This window comes from Ranitomeya variabilis, chromosome 2 (genome assembly GCF_051348905.1).
Source record: "Ranitomeya variabilis isolate aRanVar5 chromosome 2, aRanVar5.hap1, whole genome shotgun sequence".
NCBI lineage: Eukaryota > Metazoa > Chordata > Amphibia > Anura > Dendrobatidae > Ranitomeya > Ranitomeya variabilis.
This window is the reverse complement of record NC_135233.1, coordinates 990852393-990875129: the sequence shown is the minus strand read 5'-3', so window position 1 is coordinate 990875129 and position 22737 is coordinate 990852393. Positions and strand designations below refer to the sequence as shown.

Genomic DNA, 22737 nt, shown 5'->3' with positions numbered 1-22737 from the left:
TTTCCTATTTTTTTCTAACATACTTTTTATTTAATATTTTAAGGGTTATTCCCAAGGTATTAAGTTACCTCCTATCTATAGCTTACGGAATAACTTGCTTATCACTGGAACCCCCAGTGATCCTGAGAATGAGGCTGTAGAACCCAGAAATGAGACTCTGCACAACACCATGTTGAATGGATAGGAAGCGTGCATGCTTCTCCCATGCTCTATTAATTGTCTATGGGACTGATGGAAATAGCTGAGTGCTTCATTCAAGATGAGGCTATGCAGAGCCCAGTTCTTGCGTTCAAGAGCCCCTTATTGAGATCGCTGGGAATCCCAGGGGTCAGACCCCCTCCATCTGTAAGTTATTCCCTATTGGTATAGGATAGCTTACTACCTTGGGAATAACCATTTAAAAGCTGCAGCATGTGAACTTGGCCTTAGTTGATTTGATGCATTTGTCTTGCAGGCCAATAACATGGTATTGTTTTCAGCTGTGGACCACTTCAACATGACCACCAAGAAAAAGCTAAACAGCCCCTTAGACAAGGCATTACCACACATCATCACCTCAAATGTGGAGCACGACTCTATTGCCCTGCCACTTAAACACCTACAAGAGGCACAGAGAGCAGGTGAGTCTTTGTTCTTTCTTTTCTTGTTCAACCTAATAGGAATTACATTGTTAAATTCCTAAAATGACAAATTTTTAAAAATTTAAAGGTTTAGGATATTTTCACTGCAGAATTTCCACTGTGGAAAAGCCAAGACTAAATCAAATTTTCATGTGTAAAGGTTGTGGCGTTTCCTGCAAATGTCATCCTTTTGTCCACTTTGTAAAACCTTATCCGCAATGTTGTTGCTCCAGAGAGTGATGGAAAATGTGTTGCACATAAGATTTATCTGAACGCACCCTTAAAATGTGTAAATTCTGTACCAATACTTCCAATTGTGAACAATTTGCACTTACTAAGTGTGCCGGCATTCTCCTTATTAGAGCACAGTTGTTGCTTTGTTAATAGTTTCAGGCCCCTACATTTATTGAGTTCAGGACCCTACATGCACGACGTGGGCTTAACCTCACCTGGAGAATTGGATCCTCCAAGTCCTATGCTTGGATGACAAGAAGGCATCGACACGGAAGGGTCACCCAGTTGGAATAGGAGGACAGTGGTGGCAGGACGGCAACTGAAGGAGCAGAACTGGAACTTCAGGAACGGATGAAACTGAGCCAAATCAATAGCAATGTTTGTAGCAGAGTAGTGATCCACAAGGGAGTTGGGAAGACTCGGTAGTGAAGAACTGGTATAGGTTGAGCTGAATTGTACAGGAGGTCGCAACAGAAAAGCTGAGAGTGATATGGCAGAATTGCGCCAGTGATATAGCAAATTTATACTTGCAGTAGATGATTCCAGTGCAGCGTTTCAGCTACGCAGTGCCTTTATCAAGCCATAAAAAAGATCCATGTCTCTATTTTTTTTATGGCTTGATAAAGTCCCTGCGCGGCTGAAATGTTGGAATTTTTCTCTACCAATAAACTTAACAAAGGAGGACGTCTGATGCCCTTGTTCCTGGATTTCTCGATCTAGCAAACGTAGGTTTGCAAAGCAGGCACAATGGTATAGCACAGCCGACCTAGCAATGTTGCAGAGTTGGGTTTGCAGTTCACAATTGCCGAGTTGGCACGGTTGTTTTAGCACGGTTGACCCAGCTATAGATAGCAAGGCTGGGTTTGCAGCAGAGTACAGCACAATAGGCATAGTAGTTTAGGAGCGTTGAAATCCACAGTGGGGGCGACGCCAACCACCTGAATTTTCAAGCCACCTCCTAAACCGGGCTAAGTGCTCCGGGAGTGTGACGTCATAGGAGCATGTTGTGTTCAAGGCAATCCACCGAACAAAGGGAATTAGAAGCAAATTGTCTTCGAAAGCTGTATTACTTTACATTTACATAGTGAGTTAAGCATCATACCTCTTTAAAACCATTCATTCTGTAAAACATGCATTAATTGTAGACTTCTGGAATACCTTTTCATTGTATTGTATGTAAATACCAGCATTATTGTATGAATGAGCATTAATTACTTCTGATAATGAAGCATCAGCACAATGTAACTCTTGATATTGTGCGTTATTTTACCATTCATTTTTCCGTTTAATCCAGAGGTAACCTTTGTGCCTGTCTCTACCACATCGGGGCGTGTGGAGGTTGATGATGTTGTTGCTGCCATTCGTCCAAACACTTGTCTTGTTTCAGTAATGCTGGCAAATAATGAGACTGGGGTCATCATGGTGAGTGAGCTATTGCAAGACTACAGTCATTAGCCAAAACTACAAGGAAATGCTTTAGTATTAAAGAAAATATTAAACGAATTGCACCTATTGTCCGAATTTTACTAACATCTCTGCCTAAGTTATATCACTTAAAAGGGTATTTCGATAATAGAAAGTTAAAAGATCCCAATCGGAGATCATGTGCTTTTCTGCTATTACTATTTTTCACAATTACTTTTTAAAATAGTAAAATCCAATATAAATGTAGTTTTGCTCTAATCTTACCCATAGAATAAAGATCAAATGTCATTTTTACAACACATTGAACACTCTAAAAATAAAAACCTAAAAAGCAATAGCATACGGTAATTGCTGTGGACTTTTTTTTCCATGCCACTAATGTTTTTTATGTTTTCCCATATGTTATGTAGTAAATGGTGCCATTAAAAACTACAACTCGTCGTTAAAAAAAAAAAACAACATGGCTACTTTTCTGGAAGATTTGATAAGTTATGTGTTTTGAAAGGCACGGATTCAAAAGTAAAAGTGGAAAAAAAATGTCTGCAACGGAAAAGGGTTAAGGAGTTAGGTTTTTGTCTGAAGCATGATTGATTGAGTGTATTTTTTCTGTTTTAATGCAAGGTTCATATACTGGGATTTATGCCAATTTTCATTTATGTGTATATATTTCGGCTAACTCTGATTCTTCTTTGCAGCCCATTGGTCAGTTATCCCAACGCTTGGTGCTGACTTCTAAAGAGCGACAGGCCCAGGGTCTTCCCCCCATCCTCTTACACACTGATGCTGCACAAGCTCTGGGCAAGATCATTGTTGATGTTCAAGAGTTGGGAGTCCATTATTTGACCATTGTAGGACACAAGGTAATGAGAACTTGTCATATCTTTTAACAATTCTCAGATCTGTGCTCCCCTGGCTAATAAACCGGATGCCATGGTATTAAACACATTGATCATCAATGAAATAGTGGACAATCTTTAGGATAGGTCATCAAAGTCTGATCGGTCGAGATCCGACACATGGCACCCCAGCCGATCAGCTGTCCTTGGTGTCGGCGGCGGCGGCTGCCTCCGGCCGGAAGTACTAACTTGCACAACTGCTCCGTCTTCTGGTAGTGGCCGCGGCTGGGTACTGCACACCCGCCTCCTATTCAAATCAATAGGAGGAGGATGTGTAATACTCTGCGGGGCCGCTATCAGAAGACGGTCAGCTCCGCAAGTGAGTATTTCTGGCTGGTGGTGCCGCCACCGATAACAGCTGATCGGTGGTGGTACTGGGTGTTGGATCTCGACCAATCAGACATTGATGACCTATCCTAAGGATAGATCATCAATAGTGATGAGCGATGGTGCGCGGATAAGGTGTTATCTGAGCATGCTCTAGTGCAAATAGAGTATCTTCGGCTTGCTAGGATACCACGTTTGAGTGGCTGTGGCTGCGTGTCTCACGGCTGTTCCACAGCTACAACACATGCAGGGATTGGAAGACCTTATATTTAGCTATATATAACATATGTAACCTGGTTCTTTCAGGTTTGGCTCTCTGTATAGAAAACTATACTAACATTGTTCATTTGCTGGATGTTTTCACCACTGAACAACAAAACTGGAAATCTTTTTTCTAAATGGTATTTAGAGTGTCATTGTCCTCAGTATTATTATTATTATTATTTATTGTTATAGCGCCATTTATTCCATGGCGCTTTACATGGGAGTACCTGCACTCCGTTTGATCAAAATGTCACGGTTACAGAAGTTTTCTAAAATGATAGTTAAACTTTTTAATGGGGTTTTCCAGTTATGGAAAATCCCTGTCAATCAACTGCAGCTTATTTTAATAAATCAAACAACTGGGCTCATCGTCCCTGGGTCCATGCTCTGCCACTGCTTCCAGTGTCACGTAGACAGCGCTGCAGCCTATAGATGAGCTCAGAACCTCTGCCTGAGTTATGGCATAAGCTACTAAGAGTCGCTGAGGTTTCTGATTCACTGCAGCGCTGCAGGCAATAATGGACACCAGGGTGAAGTGACAGACTCGGCACTGGACCTGGGGAGGGTGAGTAAAGTCCAGTTTAAACAAAATAAAATAAACTGAAGCTAGGGAACAGGAGTTTTCCGAAAACCTCTTTAATGCCGCAAGCACTTTTTCTGTGACTTATTGCCCAATAGTAATAGTCTGTCCATTAGGCCACGTTCACACGTTCAGTATTTGGTCAGTATTTTACCTCAGTATTTGTAAGCCAAAACCAGGAGTGGGTGATAAATATAGAAGTGGTGCATATGTTTCTATTACACTTCTCCTCTGATTGTTCCACTCCTGGTTTTGGCTTACAAATACTGAGGTAAAATACTGACTAAATACTATATGTCTGATCGTGGCCTTATAGTCACCTACATTCTATGAACGAACACTTGCTGTTTCTCTCATGCGTTTATTAATGGCACACTTTGTCTGTTGTTATTTTTTATAATTTCTTTTCAGTTTTATGGACCTCGTATTGGGGCTCTGTATGTGCAAGGAATAGGAAACAAAACGCCACTACTACCGATGTTACATGGAGGAGGACAGGAGCGGAATTATCGACCAGGGTAGGCAAAAAGAAACACCGTAAATTGGAAAATGGATTTAGGTCAGCCCAATACAGAAATAGATTGTTTTTAATGGTGGAAAAATGTGATTCACTTGTTCTACTAAAAAAAAATCAACAACATGATTTCCATTTTGAGTAAATCGACCCCAGAACATACAAAAAATAGGAGCCTTTATACAAATATTAAGGCTATGTGCACACGTCAGGATTCTTTGCAGAAATTTCCTGAAAAAAAACGGACATTTTCTGCAGGAAATCCGCATGCATTTTTTTCGCGTTTTTCTTGCGTTTTTTGTGTGGATTTTTCGCGTTTTTTTCCGGAGCTTCCCAATGCATTAAATAGCGGGAAATCCGAAAAATCCGCAAAATTAATGAACATGCTGCGTTTTTTACCGCTATGCGTTTCTTCGCGGAAAAAAACACAACATGTGCACAAAAATTGCGGATTGCATTCTATTAATAGGATGCTTAATGGATGCGTTTTTTTTTGCGGTTTTATCGCGTTTTTATAGCGAAAAAAAACGCGAAAAATCCAGAACATGTGCACACAGGCTTTTGTGGCCTTTTGTGCAGCCAGCTGTATGTTATATATGATGGGAATGCCCATTGGTTTGTTGGTTATGGAATTCAATATTTTACTGTACGATAGCCTCACTGGTAGCAGAGTCACCCCCTCGATTCAATCTCAAAGGTAAAGAAATATCCTTAAGCACTTTCTAACAGCTGTTAAGTCAATTATTCCATGCCACTGAAAACCCACAACAACTCCCACTTTAGGCAAATAGGTGGAAGAAGTTAACAATATTATGAAAATGAGAAACTTGTACATGATAACAATCGCCTCAAAACTTTGTATTGCCAATGCCAATTAACATATTAGATGATATTCAGTGAGGGGAATGACCTGGCAATCTGGTTGTTAGAAAATAATGCTTAAAAAAGAATGTCGTGGAAGATGTGGTCTCCTCTGAAGTGGTGGTATCATTAATGTTTTTTTTTGTCCCTCCCACCTTTTTTCATCCCATTTTTCCTCTTTCACCCTCCTTTCATCTTTACATTCCTCTAGCACACACAATTATTTTGTTCATGCAAGAGCTTATATTAATACCTCATCAAGCTGGTTATACTTACACTCTAATGTTTAACAATAATTTAAAGAGGTTATCCACTACTTTTAAATTGATGACCTGTCCTTAAGATAAGTCATCAATGTCTGATTAGCCTGGGTCCAACACCTGGCACCCCCGCTGATCAGCTATTATTGGTAGCGGGGTACTACATATCCATCTCCTATTGATTTTACATACAAGGCGATGTGTAGTACCAAGCTCCTTCCACTACAAATAGATGGGGCAGCTCGGCAAGTGAGTACTTGAGGCTGCCGGAGCCAACACCAATAACAGCTGATCGGTGGGGGTGCAGGGTGTCGGACACCGGCCTATCAGACATTGATCACCTATTATAAGGATAGGTCATCAGTGTAAAAGTAGTGGGCAACCTGTTTAATATTAACAACCGTCAACTTTTTTATTGTTATTACCAGAGGCATAAGTAGAAATCATGGGGCCCCAACAACAACAAAAATATAATAATATTCACTGGGGGCCATAGAAGAGCATATCTCACAACTTTGCAGCCTTTACAAAGTAATTTTCCCTTCCCCCATGACGGCACACCTGAGAGAGGGGATCCGCCCAGCCAGGACAGGAAACCCTACTGAAAATAAAAGGGCGGTACCTCTCTGTCGCTTCAGTTGGGTTTCCTGTCCTGACAGGGACCCTCGTGCTGAACATGGCGGTGATTCCACTCACCCAGGTCCCGTCCCGGCGTGGAAGAGCAGGCAGCGCCTGTGCGTCGGTGTTCGGGAGCCTGGAAGCGCCGTCCGCAGGTCCCCCGGGTCTCTGCGTCCGAGCGGGCGTTGGTGCAGCACGGTCGGACCCGGCTCCTTCCGTGGCTGCCACGCAGCCCTCCTCCCTCTGCCGGCATCCAGGTGCGGAGGCCGCTTCCGGGTCGCCCGTCTGACGTCGGGGGCGGGCGCCGGATCCAAGATGGCGGCGCCCATGAAGAATCGCCGGCCGGTGGAAAAAGGACTCTGGCGGCGCGGCAGAGGAGGGGAGGGGCCACCATTGGGCACCGGAGGAGGCGGGGAGTGCAGTGGTCCCCCATAAATGGGTGTCTGACCACAGAAGACGTGCTCATGTCCAAAAACTTCAGCATGGAAGTGGGACAACCAGAGCAGCAGCAGCAGCCGCCGCCATCACAGCAGCAGCAGCAGCGTCAGGAGCTCTCGCCAGATGCCTTGCCGAGCCACCAGCACAGGAGCAGTCGCTCAAGTGGTAGGAGCAGCAGCCGTCCTGTCCGGCAAGACTCTTCAGCGTCCAGAAGGGACACTGCACGTGCATCTGTCCAGCCTCCAAAACCGGTACCCTTGACTGACGGCGGTGGTGAGTGATCTTCGTGAATGTCACCCTTATGGTAACAGGGTCCATTTTTTCTGTTTGATCACTAGGGCCCGAGGAAATCTAGCGGCAAAACTAAGAACCGCGAATGTGCCCTTTGTAAAGCCACGCTTGCAGTTCAGTGGCAGAAGGACCTCTGCTCTGACTACATTCAAAAAACCATACATGATGAGACTCCTAATTTCGCCACTAGCCTCAAGGCCATAATTCAGGCAGAAATTAAAAACTCCCTAAAACTGGCCCTTAAAAAATCAGGGAGGAAGAGCCGTAAAGTGTCTACGGATTCGGAGGCCTCTCAGAAACAGGAGAGTCAGAAATCTCCCTCTGCCTCCTCCACCTCTATCCAGTCCTCAGATTCCTCCTCAGATAGTGATACAGGAGGTCGCCCGTGTTTCCCAACTGAGGATGTAGAAAAATTAGTCAAAGCAGTCAGATCTGCAATGGGACTTAAAGAGGAAAAGACACCTAGGTCACTTGAGGATGTCATGTTTGGCGGTTTAGAGGAAAAAAGAAAACGGACATTTCCGGTCAATGCAAAAATTAAAGCATTGATCGAAAAAGAATGGAAAAAATCCGAAAAAATCGGTACCTTACCTTCTTCATCTAAAAGGAGATATCCTTTTGAAGAAAAAGACTCCGAATCCTGGGAGAAAATCCCTAAGATTGATGGTGCGGTAGCCAAGTCCCTGAAAAAATCATCCCTTCCTTTAGAAGATTCAGGGATCCTAAAAGATCCACTGGACAAAAAAGCAGATGGGTTTTTGAGGCACATCTGGGAAGCAGCGGCAGGGGGCTTGAAACCGGCTATAGCTGGAACATGTACAGCACGTGCTCTTATGGTCTGGTTACAGCAGATAGAAGACCAACTAAGGGATAAAGTCCCTAGGAATGACATTCTTGCAAATATATCCCTAGTTCAAGGCGCAGCAGCATTTCTGGCGGTTTCCTCTGTGGACTCCGCGAGATTAACAGCTAGAGCAGCGGGCCTGTCCAATGCGGCCAGAAGAGCCCTATGGCTTAAGGGTTGTCCGGGAGATTTGCCATCCAAACATAGGCTATGTTCCATCCCATGTGACGGTCAACTCCTCTTTGGGAAAAAGTTAGAGGAGATTTTGGAACAGGCAGGAGACAAAAAGAAAGCCTTTCCAACCTTCCCGAAAGATCCGAAAAAAACCTTTTTTCGGAGGAGATTTAACAGAGGCCGACCTCCAGGAGATAGGAGAAATTGGGACTTCAAAGATAAAAGGAAATCAGGCTATATGTTCAAAGGGCCCTCTACATCTGCCAAAAAGTCCCCCCAATGACATTACATCAGAGGTTGGAGGAAGGCTCTCCCTCTTCTATCCAGCCTGGATAAACATCTCCCCGAGCATCTGGGTTTTAAATATCATAAAAGAAGGCCTAAAAATAAAATTTATCCATCCACCCAGGCACAATTTCGTAATAACTCCCCGGAGGAAAGCCTGGCAGGAACAATTAGCTCTAGAAACGGAAGTCCTCGGACTGATTCAAAAGAATGTCTTGCAAGAAGTCCCGGTTCAGGAGTTGGGAAGAGGGTTTTACTCCCCCCTCTTTCTAATACAAAAACCCGATGGCTCTTGGAGGACCATAATCAACCTAAGAAAACTCAACCTTTCAATAGACAATCATTCCTTCAAGATGGAGTCCATCAACACAACCATAAAACTTCTGTTTCCTCACTGCTTCATGGCAGTAATAGACTTAAAGGACGCATATTACCATATTCCAATACATCACAAATACTGGAGATACTTGAGAGTGGCACTCTACATACAGAACCAAGTGAAACATTACCAATACACAGCCCTTCCATTCGGCCTATCTACTGCTCCCAGGGTCTTCACCAAGGTGATGGCAGAGGTAATGTCATATCTCCGTTCTCGGAATATTGTAATTGTCCCATACTTGGACGATTTTCTTGTGATAGGGAAGACAGAGGCCGATTGCTCCCATCAGATAACGACAGTAATATCAACTCTAACAGAACTCGGTTGGTTAATAAATGTCCCCAAGTCGAAGTTAGTTCCTGTAAAGGTACAATCCTTCCTGGGCCTGATACTAGATTCAGAACGTCAACTCTGCCTCCTCCTGGAGAACAAAGTAACCAAAATAATCAATTTGACCACTGCAGCGATACATCAACCAGCAATGACCCTAAGGAAAGCGATGTCCCTACTAGGCTCATTAACGTCCTGCATTCCAGCGGTAGGATGGGCACAATTCCACCTGAGACAACTGCAGTGGGAAGTTTTGTCAGCCCAAAGACTGTTAAGAGGGCATTTGGAAGGAAGTCTATGTCTTCCTCAGGATGTAAGAAATTCCTTAAAGTGGTGGACCATAGAGGAACATCTCACTATGGGAGTCCAATGGCAGAAACCGGTCGAGGATGTAATCACGACCGACGCAAGCAACATAGGTTGGGGAGCTCACTTAAGATCCCATTCAATTCAAGGAACTTGGTCCCCCCAAGAAAAGAGCTATGCCTCAAACGTAAAAGAACTATTGGCAGTAGTAAAGTCCTTGAAACATTTTCTTCCCCGGCTCCAGGGCCGCCATGCTCGAGTCATGACGGACAATCGAGCAGTAGTGGCCTATATCAATCACCAGGGGGGGACGAGGTCTTGGAACCTCATGGAGGTGTCAAACTCACTATTTCATTGGGCAGAACAACACCTATCTTCCCTAACAGCTCTACACATAAGAGGGGTAGAAAACTTTCAGGCAGACTTTCTGAGTCGCAGAGTTCTGAGACAAGGGGAATGGTCCCTGAATCCCGAGATATTCCAACAAATAATACAGGCCTGGGGTACACCAGAGATAGACTTGTTTGCCACCTCACGCAACAAAAAAGTGAAAAAATTTTGCTCACTGAACCCAAACGAACATCCTTTCGCAGTAGATGCCCTACTAATACTGTGGAAATTCTCTCTGGCTTACGCATTTCCCCCAATAGTGATGATTCCAACAGTAGTCCGGAAAATCAGAGAAGACCGAGCAAAAATAATACTCATAGCTCCATTCTGGCAAAGAAGACCATGGTTCTCCCTTCTAAGGCAGATGTCGTTAACAGACCCATGGATTCTGCCAGATGTGCCGGACTTGTTAACCCAGGGACCAGTGACCCACTCTCAGGTGAAGGGCTTCCATCTGGCAGCCTGGCTTTTGAGAGGGCGCTACTAAGCCGCCAAGGTTTCTCACCAGGGTTAGTCTCCACCCTATTAAAAAGCAGAAAGCCTATAACGTCTAGAATCTACGGTAGGACCTGGAAGAAATTTTTAGATTTCTTAGGGGAGCCGTTAGGGGATGTAGCTCCAGTGGGTCCCATCCTAGAATTTCTACAAGCAGGCTTGCAGCTAGGGTTAGCAACTAGCACCCTTAAGGTTCAAGTTTCAGCCTTAGGGGCCCTATATAATTGCAACCTAGCATCTAATAGATGGGTTTCACGATTTATAAAATCCTGTGGCAGGTCTAGACCAGTTATTATTCCCAAAATCCCTCCTTGGGATCTAAATCTAGTCTTGGAGGCTTTAACCAAAGATCCTTTTGAGCCTTTACAGAAATTATCACCTAAATTACTCACCCTGAAAACGGTCCTGCTAGTAGCCCTAACATCGGCCCGTAGAGTAGGTGATTTACAAGCTCTATCAATATGCCCTCCTTACACTCAGGTTTTTGATGACAGAATAATCTTAAGACCAGATCCAGCGTATCTCCCGAAAGTAGTCCAAAAATTTCATAGGAGTCAGGAGATCACATTACCATCATTTTGTAATAATCCTAAAAATCCGGGTGAACTAAAGTTCCATATGCTAGATGTGAGGAGATCCATGTTACAATATATAACCATGACTAGTCAGTGGAGGAAAGATCAAACCCTATTTGTAGCCTTTCAAGGTAGTAAAAAGGGATGTGGGGTAGCTAAAAGTACCATTGCTAGATGGATCAGGGAGGCCATTAGTCTGTCCTATTCTGCAAGTGGCACTCCGGTTCCTGACGGCATCAAGGCTCACTCCACCAGAGCTGTGGCTACCTCCTGGGCAGAGAAAGCTGAGGTATCAATTGACCAAATTTGCAAGGCCGCTACCTGGTCCTCACCCTCAACTTTTTTCAAACTACCGGCTAGACCTTTCCTCCTCTGCTGACCTAACCTTTGGTAGAGGGGTACTCCAAGCGGTGGTCCCTCCCTAAGGGTTTTTCTTTCTACAAAAGTCTCTCAGGTGTGCCGTCATGGGGGAAGGGAAAACACCAAGGTTACTTACGGGTAGCCGGTTTTTCCGGAACACATGACGGCACCTGTATATTCCCCCCCTTTTTCACCTTTTCGGTGTGCACTATCGTTTTGGGTGTTTTTAGTTAATATAATGTGGTGTTGGATTGCCATGTGTACTAACCAGGGGGGCCTCTCATGCTCTGAAAACCAACTGAAGCGACAGAGAGGTACCGCCCTTTTATTTTCAGTAGGGTTTCCTGTCCTGGCTGGGCGGATCCCCTCTCTCAGGTGTGCCGTCATGGGTTCCGGAAAAACCGGCTACCCGTAAGTAACCTTGGTGTTTTCCTCCTACTGAAGCCCTAGATTCCCCTTTCATTGCTCCCATAAAGTTCTATGCCAACAAGTGTGTCCCACATACCCTGTATGATACCCCCACAGTGAATTCCCCCACAGTGAATTGCGCCACAGAACCCTCCACACGCACAGTATGATAATCTTGCTGTACTCCACCTGAACTCCCCCGGCAAAGTATGGTGACCTTAACACAGTATGATCCCTTAACTGTGAACCCCAAACAACTCTCCATACAGTGTCATGGGCCTACATACAGTATAATGGCCCCATGCCTCTCCATACTGTATAATGGCCCCCACACAGTATGATAGATCCCACACAAACCTTCGCACTGTATAATTGATTGCATACAGTATAATGGCCCCCATATAGCCCAACATAAAGTATACAGGCTCCAACATCGTCCTCCAAATATTATAATGGCCCCCACATAGACCTCCATATATTATAATGGGCCCCACTTAGCATTCCAAATATTATAATGCTTTTCAAATATTATAATGCCTCCCACTAATTTTACAAATATTATGGCCCCCACATAGACCTCCATATATTATTATGGGCCCCATATTCATATGCGGCACGCCATAATCCTGCATATAGTATAATGTGCTTTCTATAGTCCTCCATATAGTATAATGCACTGCCCATAGTCCTCCATACAGTATAATGCACTCACCGTAGTCCTCAATTTAATATATGGACTACCCATAGTCCTCCATATAGTATAGTGCACCTTATAATCCTCCATATAGTATGCTGCAACCCATAGTTCTCCATATGGTATAATGCACTTCCAATAGTCCTACATATAGTATAATGCACTCCCCATAGTCAATATAGTATAATGCACTCCCAATAGTCCTCCATATAGTATAAGGCACTCCCATAATTCCACATAGTCCATACAGTATAATGCACTCCCCATAGTCCATACAGTATAATGCACAGCCCATACTACATATAGTGTGATGTGCTCACCATAGTCGATACAGTACAATGCATGCCCCATAGTACACATAGTATAATGCCCTCCCCATAGTCCTCTATACAGTATTATGGCCACCACAATGTGCTTGCTGCTTAAAACCCCCCACAATACTCCTCTTTGTTCCCTTGCTGTAACGATCTCTGCAACAGGCGCACATATAAGGGCAACAGGCACCGTGTATTAACGTCATTGCGCCCGCTGCGATGAGATGTCAGTCGCCAAGGGAAATTAATGGAGGCTGAAGCGTCAGCTGACGCTCCCTCTTTCATCATTGCTTGCAACTGTATTGCCATTCAGGATGCCGATACCGTTGAGCTTGCAATGATAGGCCCCATAGCAGCCACGTGGCCCGGTATGCCACTGTATGGAATGTCTTTGGAATGTTCTGTTTTAATGTCAGTATTGTTAAAATCCAGTACAAAAATTTTAAGTAAAAAAAGTGGCCTTCTGAATACAAGTTTAACATTAAATGAAGAAAGAACTTGCAATGTATTGATTAATACTCATCAGCATTGCTTAGTTAACATTGTAACCTAGATGTGGTTAGAGATCATTGTAGTGCTGGATAATACTCGGTGGATTATTACTGATTTATAAAGATTTTGTCACTTCCCTAGGACAGAGAATACACCTATGATTGCAGGACTTGGAAAGGTGAGGTTAATATTCTCTTTCTCTAAAATCTCACTGTAAATCTAGCTGTATATTAGACTAGAAGTTTTTCTGTAACTTAAGGTACCGTCACATTAAGCGACGCTGCCGCGATATAGACAACGATGCCAATCGCTGCAGCGTCGCTGTTTCGTCGTTGTGTGGTCGCTGGAGAGCTGTCACACAGACAGCTCTCCAGCGACCAACGATGCCGAAGTCCCCGGGTAACCAGGGTAAACATCGGGTTACTAAGCGCAGGGCCGCGCTTAGTAACCCGATGTTTACCCTGGTTACCAGTGTAAATGTAAAAAAACCCAAACACTACATACTTACATTCCGGTGTCTGCCGCGTTCCCCGGCGTCCGCTTCCCTGCACTGTGTAAGCGCCGGCCGTAAAGCAGAGCGGTGACGTCACCGCTGTGCTCTGCTTGACGGCCGGCGCTGACACAGTGCAGGGAAGCAGACGCTGGGGGACGTGACAGACACCGGAATGTAAGTATGTACTGTTTTGTTTTTTTTTACATTTACACTGCTAACCAGGGTAAATATCGGGTTACTAAGCGCGGCCCTGCGCTTAGTAACCCGATATTTACCCTGGTTACCATTGTAAAACATTGCAGGCATCGTTGCTTTTGCTGTCAAACACAACGATACACACCAATCTGACGACCAAATAAAGTTCTGGACTTCTAGCTCCGACCAGCGATATCACAGCAGGATCCAGATCGCTGCTGCGTGTCAAACACAACGATATCGCTAACCAGGACGCTGCAACGTCACGGACCGCTATCGTTATCGTTGTTAAGTTGTTCAGTGTGAAGGTACCTTTAAACATTTTTGTCTTATCAGTCTTTACCGGGATGAGGTACAACCTCTGCGACCTCCACAATGGTACTAAGCAGCCTCTTCAAATATAGCATGTCTGTTGCTCATCAGACTTGTGGGTGCAGGCAGTATGCCTGCCTACTGACCCAAAATGTAATGTAATGTAGACTAAATAGGATCTGCTGGGAAATGGCAGACATCAAAAGTCTAAAAATTCTGCTCAGTCTGTAAGGGGTTTCTCAAGTTATTAAATTCCGTTATTTAGTTAGGCATCATGAAAATAAGCAAGTTTGCAATTTACTTGCTTTATCTATTTGCTGTCATTCTCATGCTGTAACAGCTATTAACTTCCATACTGGTCAGCTGATTTATGTGGAGCTCGGCCACTATAGCCTGTACAAACAGTGGCCCAGTGTACGCACTAGTTACATTCCAGGAGAGGAGTTAACTCTTAACATATCAGCCACCTGTCTCCAGCTCATTAATTTCTATACAACAGTTAGCTGCTCACCTCCCTCTCCCCACCTCTCAGCACCTGAATGTTATCAATCTTGCAAAATAACCAGCCCGCAGCATTGCCTTCTACCATTTATGCTCCTAATAAATGCTCTGGCTGGAGCGGTTTGTTCAAATGCCCTTTTACCTCTGTGTAAATACAGTGTTCTCACTGTACACTCCCAAACAAACCACTGATGGCTAAATATGTTATAGCAAAACAATTGCTGATCTTTTTAGTTCTACTAATACTACAACTCTGCTACTCACCAAAACACTTAAGGAGGAGGAGAGCCCACCCTGCCAGAAACCCGGAAAGTGAGAAACTGGAAAGCTCTGAGCTGCTCAAGAGACAACTTGAAAATAACCCTTTAAAGACCATTTTTTATGATACAACACACTAGGTGGCTTTTAATATACAGTACAGACCAAAAGTTTGGACACACCTTCTCATTTAAAGATTTTTCTGTATTTTTATGACTATGAAAATTGTACATTCACACTGAAGGCATCAAAACTATGAATTAACACATGTGGAATTATATACTTAACATAAAAGTGTGAAACAACTAAAATTATGTCTTATATTCTAAGTTCTTCAAAGTAGACACCTTTTGCTTTGATGACTGCTTTGCACACTCTTGGCATTCTCTTGATGAGCTTCAAGAGGTAGTCACTGGGAATGGTCTTCCAACAATGTTGAGGGAGTTCCCAGAGATGCTTAGCACTTGTTGGCCCTTTTGCCTTCACTCTGCGGTCCAGCTCACCCCAAACCATCTCTATTGGGTTCAGGTCTGGTGACTGGAGGCCAGGTCATCTGGTGTAGCACCCCATCACTCTCCTTCTTGGCCAAATAGCCCTTACACAGCCTGGAGGTGTGTTTGGGGTCATTGTCCTGTTGAAAAATAAATTATGGTCCAACTAAATGCAAACCGGATGGAATAGCATGCCGCTGCAAGATGCTGTGGTAGCCATGCTGGTTCAGTATGCCTTCAATTTTGAATAAATTCCCACAGTGTCACCAGTAAGGCACCCCCACACCATCACACCTCCTCCTCTATGCTCCACGGTGGGAACCAGGCATGTAGAGTCCATTTGTTCACCTTTTCTGCGTCGCACAAAGACACGGTGGTTGGAACCAAAGATCTCAAATTTGGACTCATCAGACCAAAGCACAGATTTCCACTGGTCTAATGTCCATTCCTTGTGTTCTTTAGTCCAAACAAGTCTCTTCTGCTTGTTGCCTGTCCTTAGCAGTGGTTTCCTAGCAGCTATTTTACCATGAAGGCCTGCTGCACAAAGTCTCCTCTTAACAGTTGTTGTAGAGATGTGTCTGCTGCTAGAACTCTGTGTGGCATTGACCTGGTCTCGAATCTAAGCTGCTGTTAACCTGCGATTTCTGAGGCTGGTGACTCGAATAAACTTATCCTCAGAAGCAGAGGTGACTCTTGGTCTTCCTTTCCTGGGGCGGTCCTAATGTGAGCCAGTTTCTTTGTAGCGCTTGATGGTTTTTGCCACTGCACTTGGGGACACTTTCAAAGTTTTCCCAATTTTTCGGACTGACTGACCTTCATTTCTTAAAGTAATGATGGCCACTAGTTTTTCTTTTCTTAGCTGCTTTTTTCTTGCCATAATACAAATTCTAACAGTCTATTCAGTAGGACTATCAGCTGTGTGTCCAGCAGACTTCTGCACAACACAACTGATGGTCCCAACACCATTTATAAGGCAATAAATCCCACTTATTAAACCTGACAGGGCACACCTGTGAAGTGAAAACCATTCCCGGTGACTACCTCTTGAAGCTCATCAACAGAATGCCAAGAATGTGCAAACTAGTCATCAAAGCAAAAGGTGGCTACTTTGAAGAACCTAGAATATAAGACATATTTTCAGTTGTTTCATACTTTTTTGTTAAGTATATAATTCCACATGTGTTAATTCATAATTTTGATGCCTTCAGTGTGAATGTACAATTTTCATAGTCATGAAAATACAGAAAAATCTTTAAATGAGAAGGTGTGTCCAAACTTTTGGTCTGTACTGTATGAACATTGAACGTTTTTTTCCTAAATCATTTCAGAAAAGGCTTAGTGAGTTTAAGCTGACCATACACATAAGATAATATTCAGTGATGATAGATCATTACATTACTGACTTGGCTATTAATGAAGTACACACAGCTTAACAAGTCATGCATGTTTATATCAATAATCAGTGTAGACAATCCACTGCTAAGTCATTCTGACAGCTTCTTTTCTGCAAGAAAGCAGAGGGCATGTCCGAATTCAGCCCGGTCCCTTTTTTCACAGACATCTGTCTTTGGGGATCAGTTGGGAGCATTACATACACATTAGTACTTCCAATTTACATATGCACGCCATATTCTGGTGGCGGCATATATCTTGAAATTAAAAGGATTGGTAGTTTGAAATTAGATATCCGATCCTTATCTTTCCCAACATCATCTGTTGGAGGCCCTCTATACCAATAAAACGGTTTTCTGAACCTGTCAATGTCGGTGGGTTCAGCCAACGTTAGTCTAATGGGGATGAGGGCCTTTCGTCTAACCTCTGATAGGGTAAGTTCACACATTGCTTAAAAGGGTTGTTCAGGACAAAGTTTTTTGGCTCATAGTAAAAAAAGAACAAAAAAACAAAACAGGCAAGTAGTTGCTAACTGGTAAGCAACTGCATGTCTTTTGTATCCAGCTCAGGGCAGTCACTGACAGCTCCTGCCAGCGATTCAGCTGCTTCACGTCAACAGAGCAGCTCTTCCTCTTCCAGGCCGCTCTGGCGACAGAGTGTGGCTGCCGATGTCATGCTGATTGACAGCTGGCTTCCCACATTTATGCAGCAGGGGGCTGGCTGTCAATCCTCATTATATCGGCAGTTGTTTCCTGTCAACATAGCGGAAGAGAAGTTGTTGATCTGTTGACGTGACGTCAGTGGAAGACACAAAATCACCGCTCTGTGCTGGCAGAGTTCTGCGCTAGGCAGAACAGGCAAGTAGTTAGCAACAACCTGCCTGTTAGTTCTTAGGCCTGCAGTAGAAAATGTATATAGTCCTGGATTACCCCTTTAATTAATATGGTTTTTTCACACACATTTGCTTGCAGAAAGTACATACAATTTTTAAAAGTTCGTTTTCTGCAGAAGTTCATTGAAGATTTCTCATTTTGCAATGCAAATGGTGAAATTTCTGGCTGACTTGCAATTTTTTTTGCTGCTTATTGTCACAAAATGTGCAATAGATGCATAACGGTAAGCTAATCTGCCCCCGTGCACTTAGCCTGACTTGTTTTCTGTGACCTGACTTCCTTGCAGGCTGCTGAGTTGGTGAGCTTACATTGTGCGGTTTACGGGAATCACATGAGAAGTGTCCGGGACTATATGGAGCAGAGATTACAGGTGAGCTGGTTTTCCAGAATCAAGACATTATTAAATGTGATATAGTTTTATGACGGATTGTATGGTTCACAGTAGATTTACACGTGTATGTGATTCCTTTTACATGCCGCAATTAAATTCTACAAAAAACTTTAAGTTCCCTAAATGTTATTGTATTTAAAGGGGCCGGCCAGCTGCAGACAAAAAAAAAATCTCCTTCAATAACCCACATTTGCTCTGGTGGCCCCCTCTGGTCTGTGTGAACGAGGTGCGAATGGTGATGTGCTGTCAGTGCCAATGGGTGGCTTTGGTGGTCACATGCCGTACTACTCACATCCAAACTTGGCTTGCAAATAAAGACCAGCGGGAGACGGCCAAACAATTTCCCTTGGATAGGCTGGCGACTGATAGTTGTATAATGTTATTTTATAACATTTGTGGCTCTTTCTGTTTTGATTTGTTTTTTTTAAACCAAGCCACAACTTTATATTATTAGATAATTTCTTCCCTATTCATTCTATGAGTATTTTAGGTCAGCAAGACAAAAGCAGAACTTTGAAATTATTTATATGTGACTATCCCAAATGATCCCTTCTTGAAAAGCATCTTGCTGGCGTAAGATATTTGAGGTAGCTACTAGCTACCCGTAAAAGTCCGTGTCTTGTTCTTTTAACAAGCCTTGCAACATGACTAGTCATATTAGGGAAGATAGGCAATAATCTGCAGACTGCTGTTTCGGGAAAGCTGACCCTCATCAGTGCAGAGCAGGGTTTGGCTGCCAGAATGAGGTGCCATTGCCACAGCTTTGGTTGGGGGATCTGGCTAACTTTATTTTTTTTCTACAAATAATTATTAGGTAACCCTTTTCAGTTTGGAGCCCTCTCATAGATAGCTGATTTTTTTTTGGGGGGGTTGAAGATCAGAACCCCCAGCAAATGCTGATTTTGGGGGTGATAGGCCATAGAGCCTGCATATTATAGTAGTAAATGTCAGACATTTAGATTGGCACTTCCCTGTTCTGCCTTATGAAAAGGTGTCCCGAGCAGGGAAGCACCTCAATGATGTTATGATGTAACATGTTTTCTGGGGTTCTAGAATCTGCTTAAACTACCTAAAAACCCCAAAACAGTGGTCAGACTGGAAATTTGCATCTGGATCAGCCTGTAAAGGTTGCTTTTCTGTACAGAGCAGATTCTATGTGTCTAACTGGTGTCATTTTATAGCGCCACTCCAGCATTTTTTCCCATCGCTGGAGTGATGCTTCTAATCTAATATCCCTACTTGTAGTATTATACTTATCACCACCATCTTCAACTTTTTTCAGTGCTGCTCCAGTCCCACAACTTCTGACTGACCAGAAGTCATAAGTTATGTCACAAGCTCCCAATGCAAATCTATGAGAGCCAGACTGAGGGTTTTATAGACTTGCATTGAAAAGGGACCTTCCTTGCCCAGCAAACACTGGGGCGATCCGTCAGGTCACAAACTGCTGGAGACTGATGGAGAGGCGTCGAAAGAAGGTGAAGATGGCGTCGTGTAAGTATAAGACTTGAGGCAGGGACCTTAAATTAGAAGCACCACTCCAGCGCTGCAATTAAAAAAAACCTCTCTGTAGTGGTGCTATAATAATATTCACCAAAAACTTTGTAGCTGGTCTTAACTCTGCTACATCTGTCAGTGATGCAAGCCTAGATTATGACTTTTCATATATTTCCATATTGTAGGCTGTATTTGGCAATAAGATCCGGTTTAACTCTCACTTCCCTGGCACTGAGCGGCTTCCGAACACCTGCAACGTGTCAATACTTAGACCTGCTGTCCTTGGTGAGCATTTTATGTATGTCAGTCATTTCCTACCCATGTTTTGATTTTTAACTCCTTACCACACCTTTACGGTTCTAAAGTAGTTATTGCGCCTTGATGTGTTATTTTTGCATGAAGAGTTACACTATGCCCATGCACAAAGTGGCAGAAACGTGGCCTAACAGCCAGACAGACACCCGCCACAATGGCTGTGATTGAAGATGATCATGGTCTCAGTAGTGGACCTTCCCCTGGTATCAGTGATAGTCGAGACTTGATTTGTTATGAAAGCCAGTACAAAAGGTCTCCAGGATCTTCTCCTGTACGATATACCGGCATAAATACATCTAGTAGTAGAAAATAGATTATAAAATTAATGAGGTTGGACAGTCAGACTGTCATTGACTTTTGGTTTATTACAACAATGCGTCAAAAAATGAGAAAGCATGTACTATGTCGCTACATAGTGCATAAATTATTCTACATCAGTCGTACATAGCATGAGAATATAGCGTGCAGTACACAGAAACCAACACTATACAGTACATTGCATTCCTATGCTACAAAAAAAGAAGAAACGCAAAGTACAACAAATGGGAAGGAGGGGAAATCATAGGCCGAAGCCTTATTAAAGGGCAACACACATTGAGGAGAGAGTGGGGAAGAAGAGTAGTTCAATTCTTGTCCTCATTGTCGACATTCAGACAGTCCAAGATGACAGTGTCTCTGAGGAGGCTGTGGATCAGCTTGCTGCAGACTCAAATTTACATGGTCTCACTCCCCAAAATGAACCAATGCTCGGCAACCCAAACAGCGGCCTTAAAAAAGGTTATAAAGCACCAGGTCTGAATGACCCTCATGGAGTGCACCCCACGGATGAATCCGTAAATTACAGAATGGCACGATAGACTCCTTTTGGGGACAGAGTTTCTCTGGTCGTCCTCCTGGGCACCCAACAGGTGCTGTGCAAAGAGGCAATCCCAAAATACGTGCAAAGACGTTTCCTCCACATAGGGGCACCTCGGGCAGTACAGGTGTTGCACAGATTCCGGGTGAGTATGAGTGACCGGACAAGCAGCCCGCCCCGTATTGCCATTCATGACAAGTCCTTGTGCCGGTTGGTCAACCTGTTCAATGACGCATTAGTCCAGCTGTCATTTACATGTAATGTTACCATAAGTATGCAGTGGTAGCTTTTGTTTTATTGTTACCCTTGTTCTTGTTTGCAGGCCGCGAGTGGCTTTCACGCTGTGATTATCTTTTGGCGAGTGTTGGAGCAGCATGTCACTCAGACAGAGGTGACAGGTACATGATATACTAATATGGAGTATTAGGACAGCTTTAGCAGAAAATAGGAGGACCCACATGAAAACTCTACCACTTAGATTTTTTTAAAATTGTTTTGCATGCAAGAGCACAAATTTTACCCTGACAGACACAATCTCTTTCCAGTGGTTTATCTAATAAATTGGCAAATCAAATGGAAATCTGAGGCTGACCCATGCATCTTCAGTTGGGGAGAGTAGCAAACATCTGATGAATCTGAGTTGTAGTGTACACCAGAATATAAGAGTAGTTGGATCTTATACCAGTCGGCAAACGACAAAAAAAAACCTTTGTAGTTACATGACGGGTGAGCAAGATGTATGGTATAGATCGAAAAGAGGATGATGGCTGCATCAGACTGAACAGGGTTTGTTTGTAGTCTGTTACCATGGAGACACAGTTGTGCATAGGAGCTGTGTACACAAAATAAGTTTTTATTGACACAGTTTTGCAATGTTTCTTTATTTTTTTCCATTTTAATTCAACTTAAGCATAATGCCTAAAATCCAGTGTTTCTTCAACAGCCCGTCCCATGTGCTGCTGAGTAGCGGTGTGTCTCCTGATGCAGCACGTGGCGCCATTCGCTTGAGCGTGGGCACACAAACTACGAAAGAAGATGTGGATCTGATCGTCAAGGATCTTGAACAAGCGGCACAAAAACTGGAATATGAAGGCACCAAAGAGGAAGAATTGAAAAACTGACCCACATTTGTGTGTAACATAGGAAGCAATGTGTGTGCACAGGACCAAACTAAGATTAGAGGAGAGACTTTCCACTGTAGTGTAATGGCGACCTAATGGGGCGTAACATTAGAATCTGATATATGTAGGAACTAAACTGTACCGTGGAGAGGACCGGGAGATCGTGTCGAGCACCTCTGTACGGTATTTGTATCAGTCAGTTTATTTTCCTTAGATTGCTGCGATAAAAATCATAAAGGCTGGACAAGTAATTATTGCTAGACCTGTGCAAGACTGTTGGCGTCCTTTATTCTAGCGATTAGCTAGTTTCCTAGTGATCAGCTGGAATCCCCCTTTACACTGTAAGCTCTTGCCCCCCATTTTCTACTGTTCAGGCTGGTTTCACACATCTGTGTTTTAAAGTCCTGGTGCAGAGTACAATGCCGATCAGACTACCTACATCGGTGTGGAGAGCCACAGCCGGTTCGTGCATTGTTGTCTGTACTCGCAGATGTGTGTTACCAGCCTCGCAGCACACTGACATACAGATGGCGCTCAGTGGGGTCCAAAAATGCTGAACAGTTTTATTTCTCTCTGTTCCTTTTCTGGGGGTTGGATAGTTTACTCATTTTTAGAAACTCTTTTAGGAAATTCTACAGTAAGGAC

At 43.6% G+C, this 22737-nt stretch overlaps 1 protein-coding gene across 6 annotated transcripts in view; it reads left to right on the top strand.

The window, feature by feature from the left end:
- The window catches only part of SCLY (selenocysteine lyase), a 38203-nt gene extending 15805 nt beyond the window's left edge, over positions 1-22398 (top strand). For all 6 annotated transcript variants that reach the window (XM_077291069.1, XM_077291075.1, XM_077291073.1 and 3 more), the window contains exons 5-13: positions 455-620; positions 2149-2276; positions 2975-3139; positions 4758-4864; positions 13519-13555; positions 18199-18282; positions 19986-20085; positions 21294-21369; positions 21915-22398. In XM_077291069.1, the coding sequence (XP_077147184.1) occupies positions 455-620; positions 2149-2276; positions 2975-3139; positions 4758-4864; positions 13519-13555; positions 18199-18282; positions 19986-20085; positions 21294-21369; positions 21915-22092 (1041 nt within the window). In that variant the 3' untranslated portion in view covers positions 22093-22398. The remainder of the gene's footprint in view (positions 1-454; positions 621-2148; positions 2277-2974; positions 3140-4757; positions 4865-13518; positions 13556-18198; positions 18283-19985; positions 20086-21293; positions 21370-21914) is intronic.
- Positions 22399-22737: the final 339 nt, after the last annotated feature.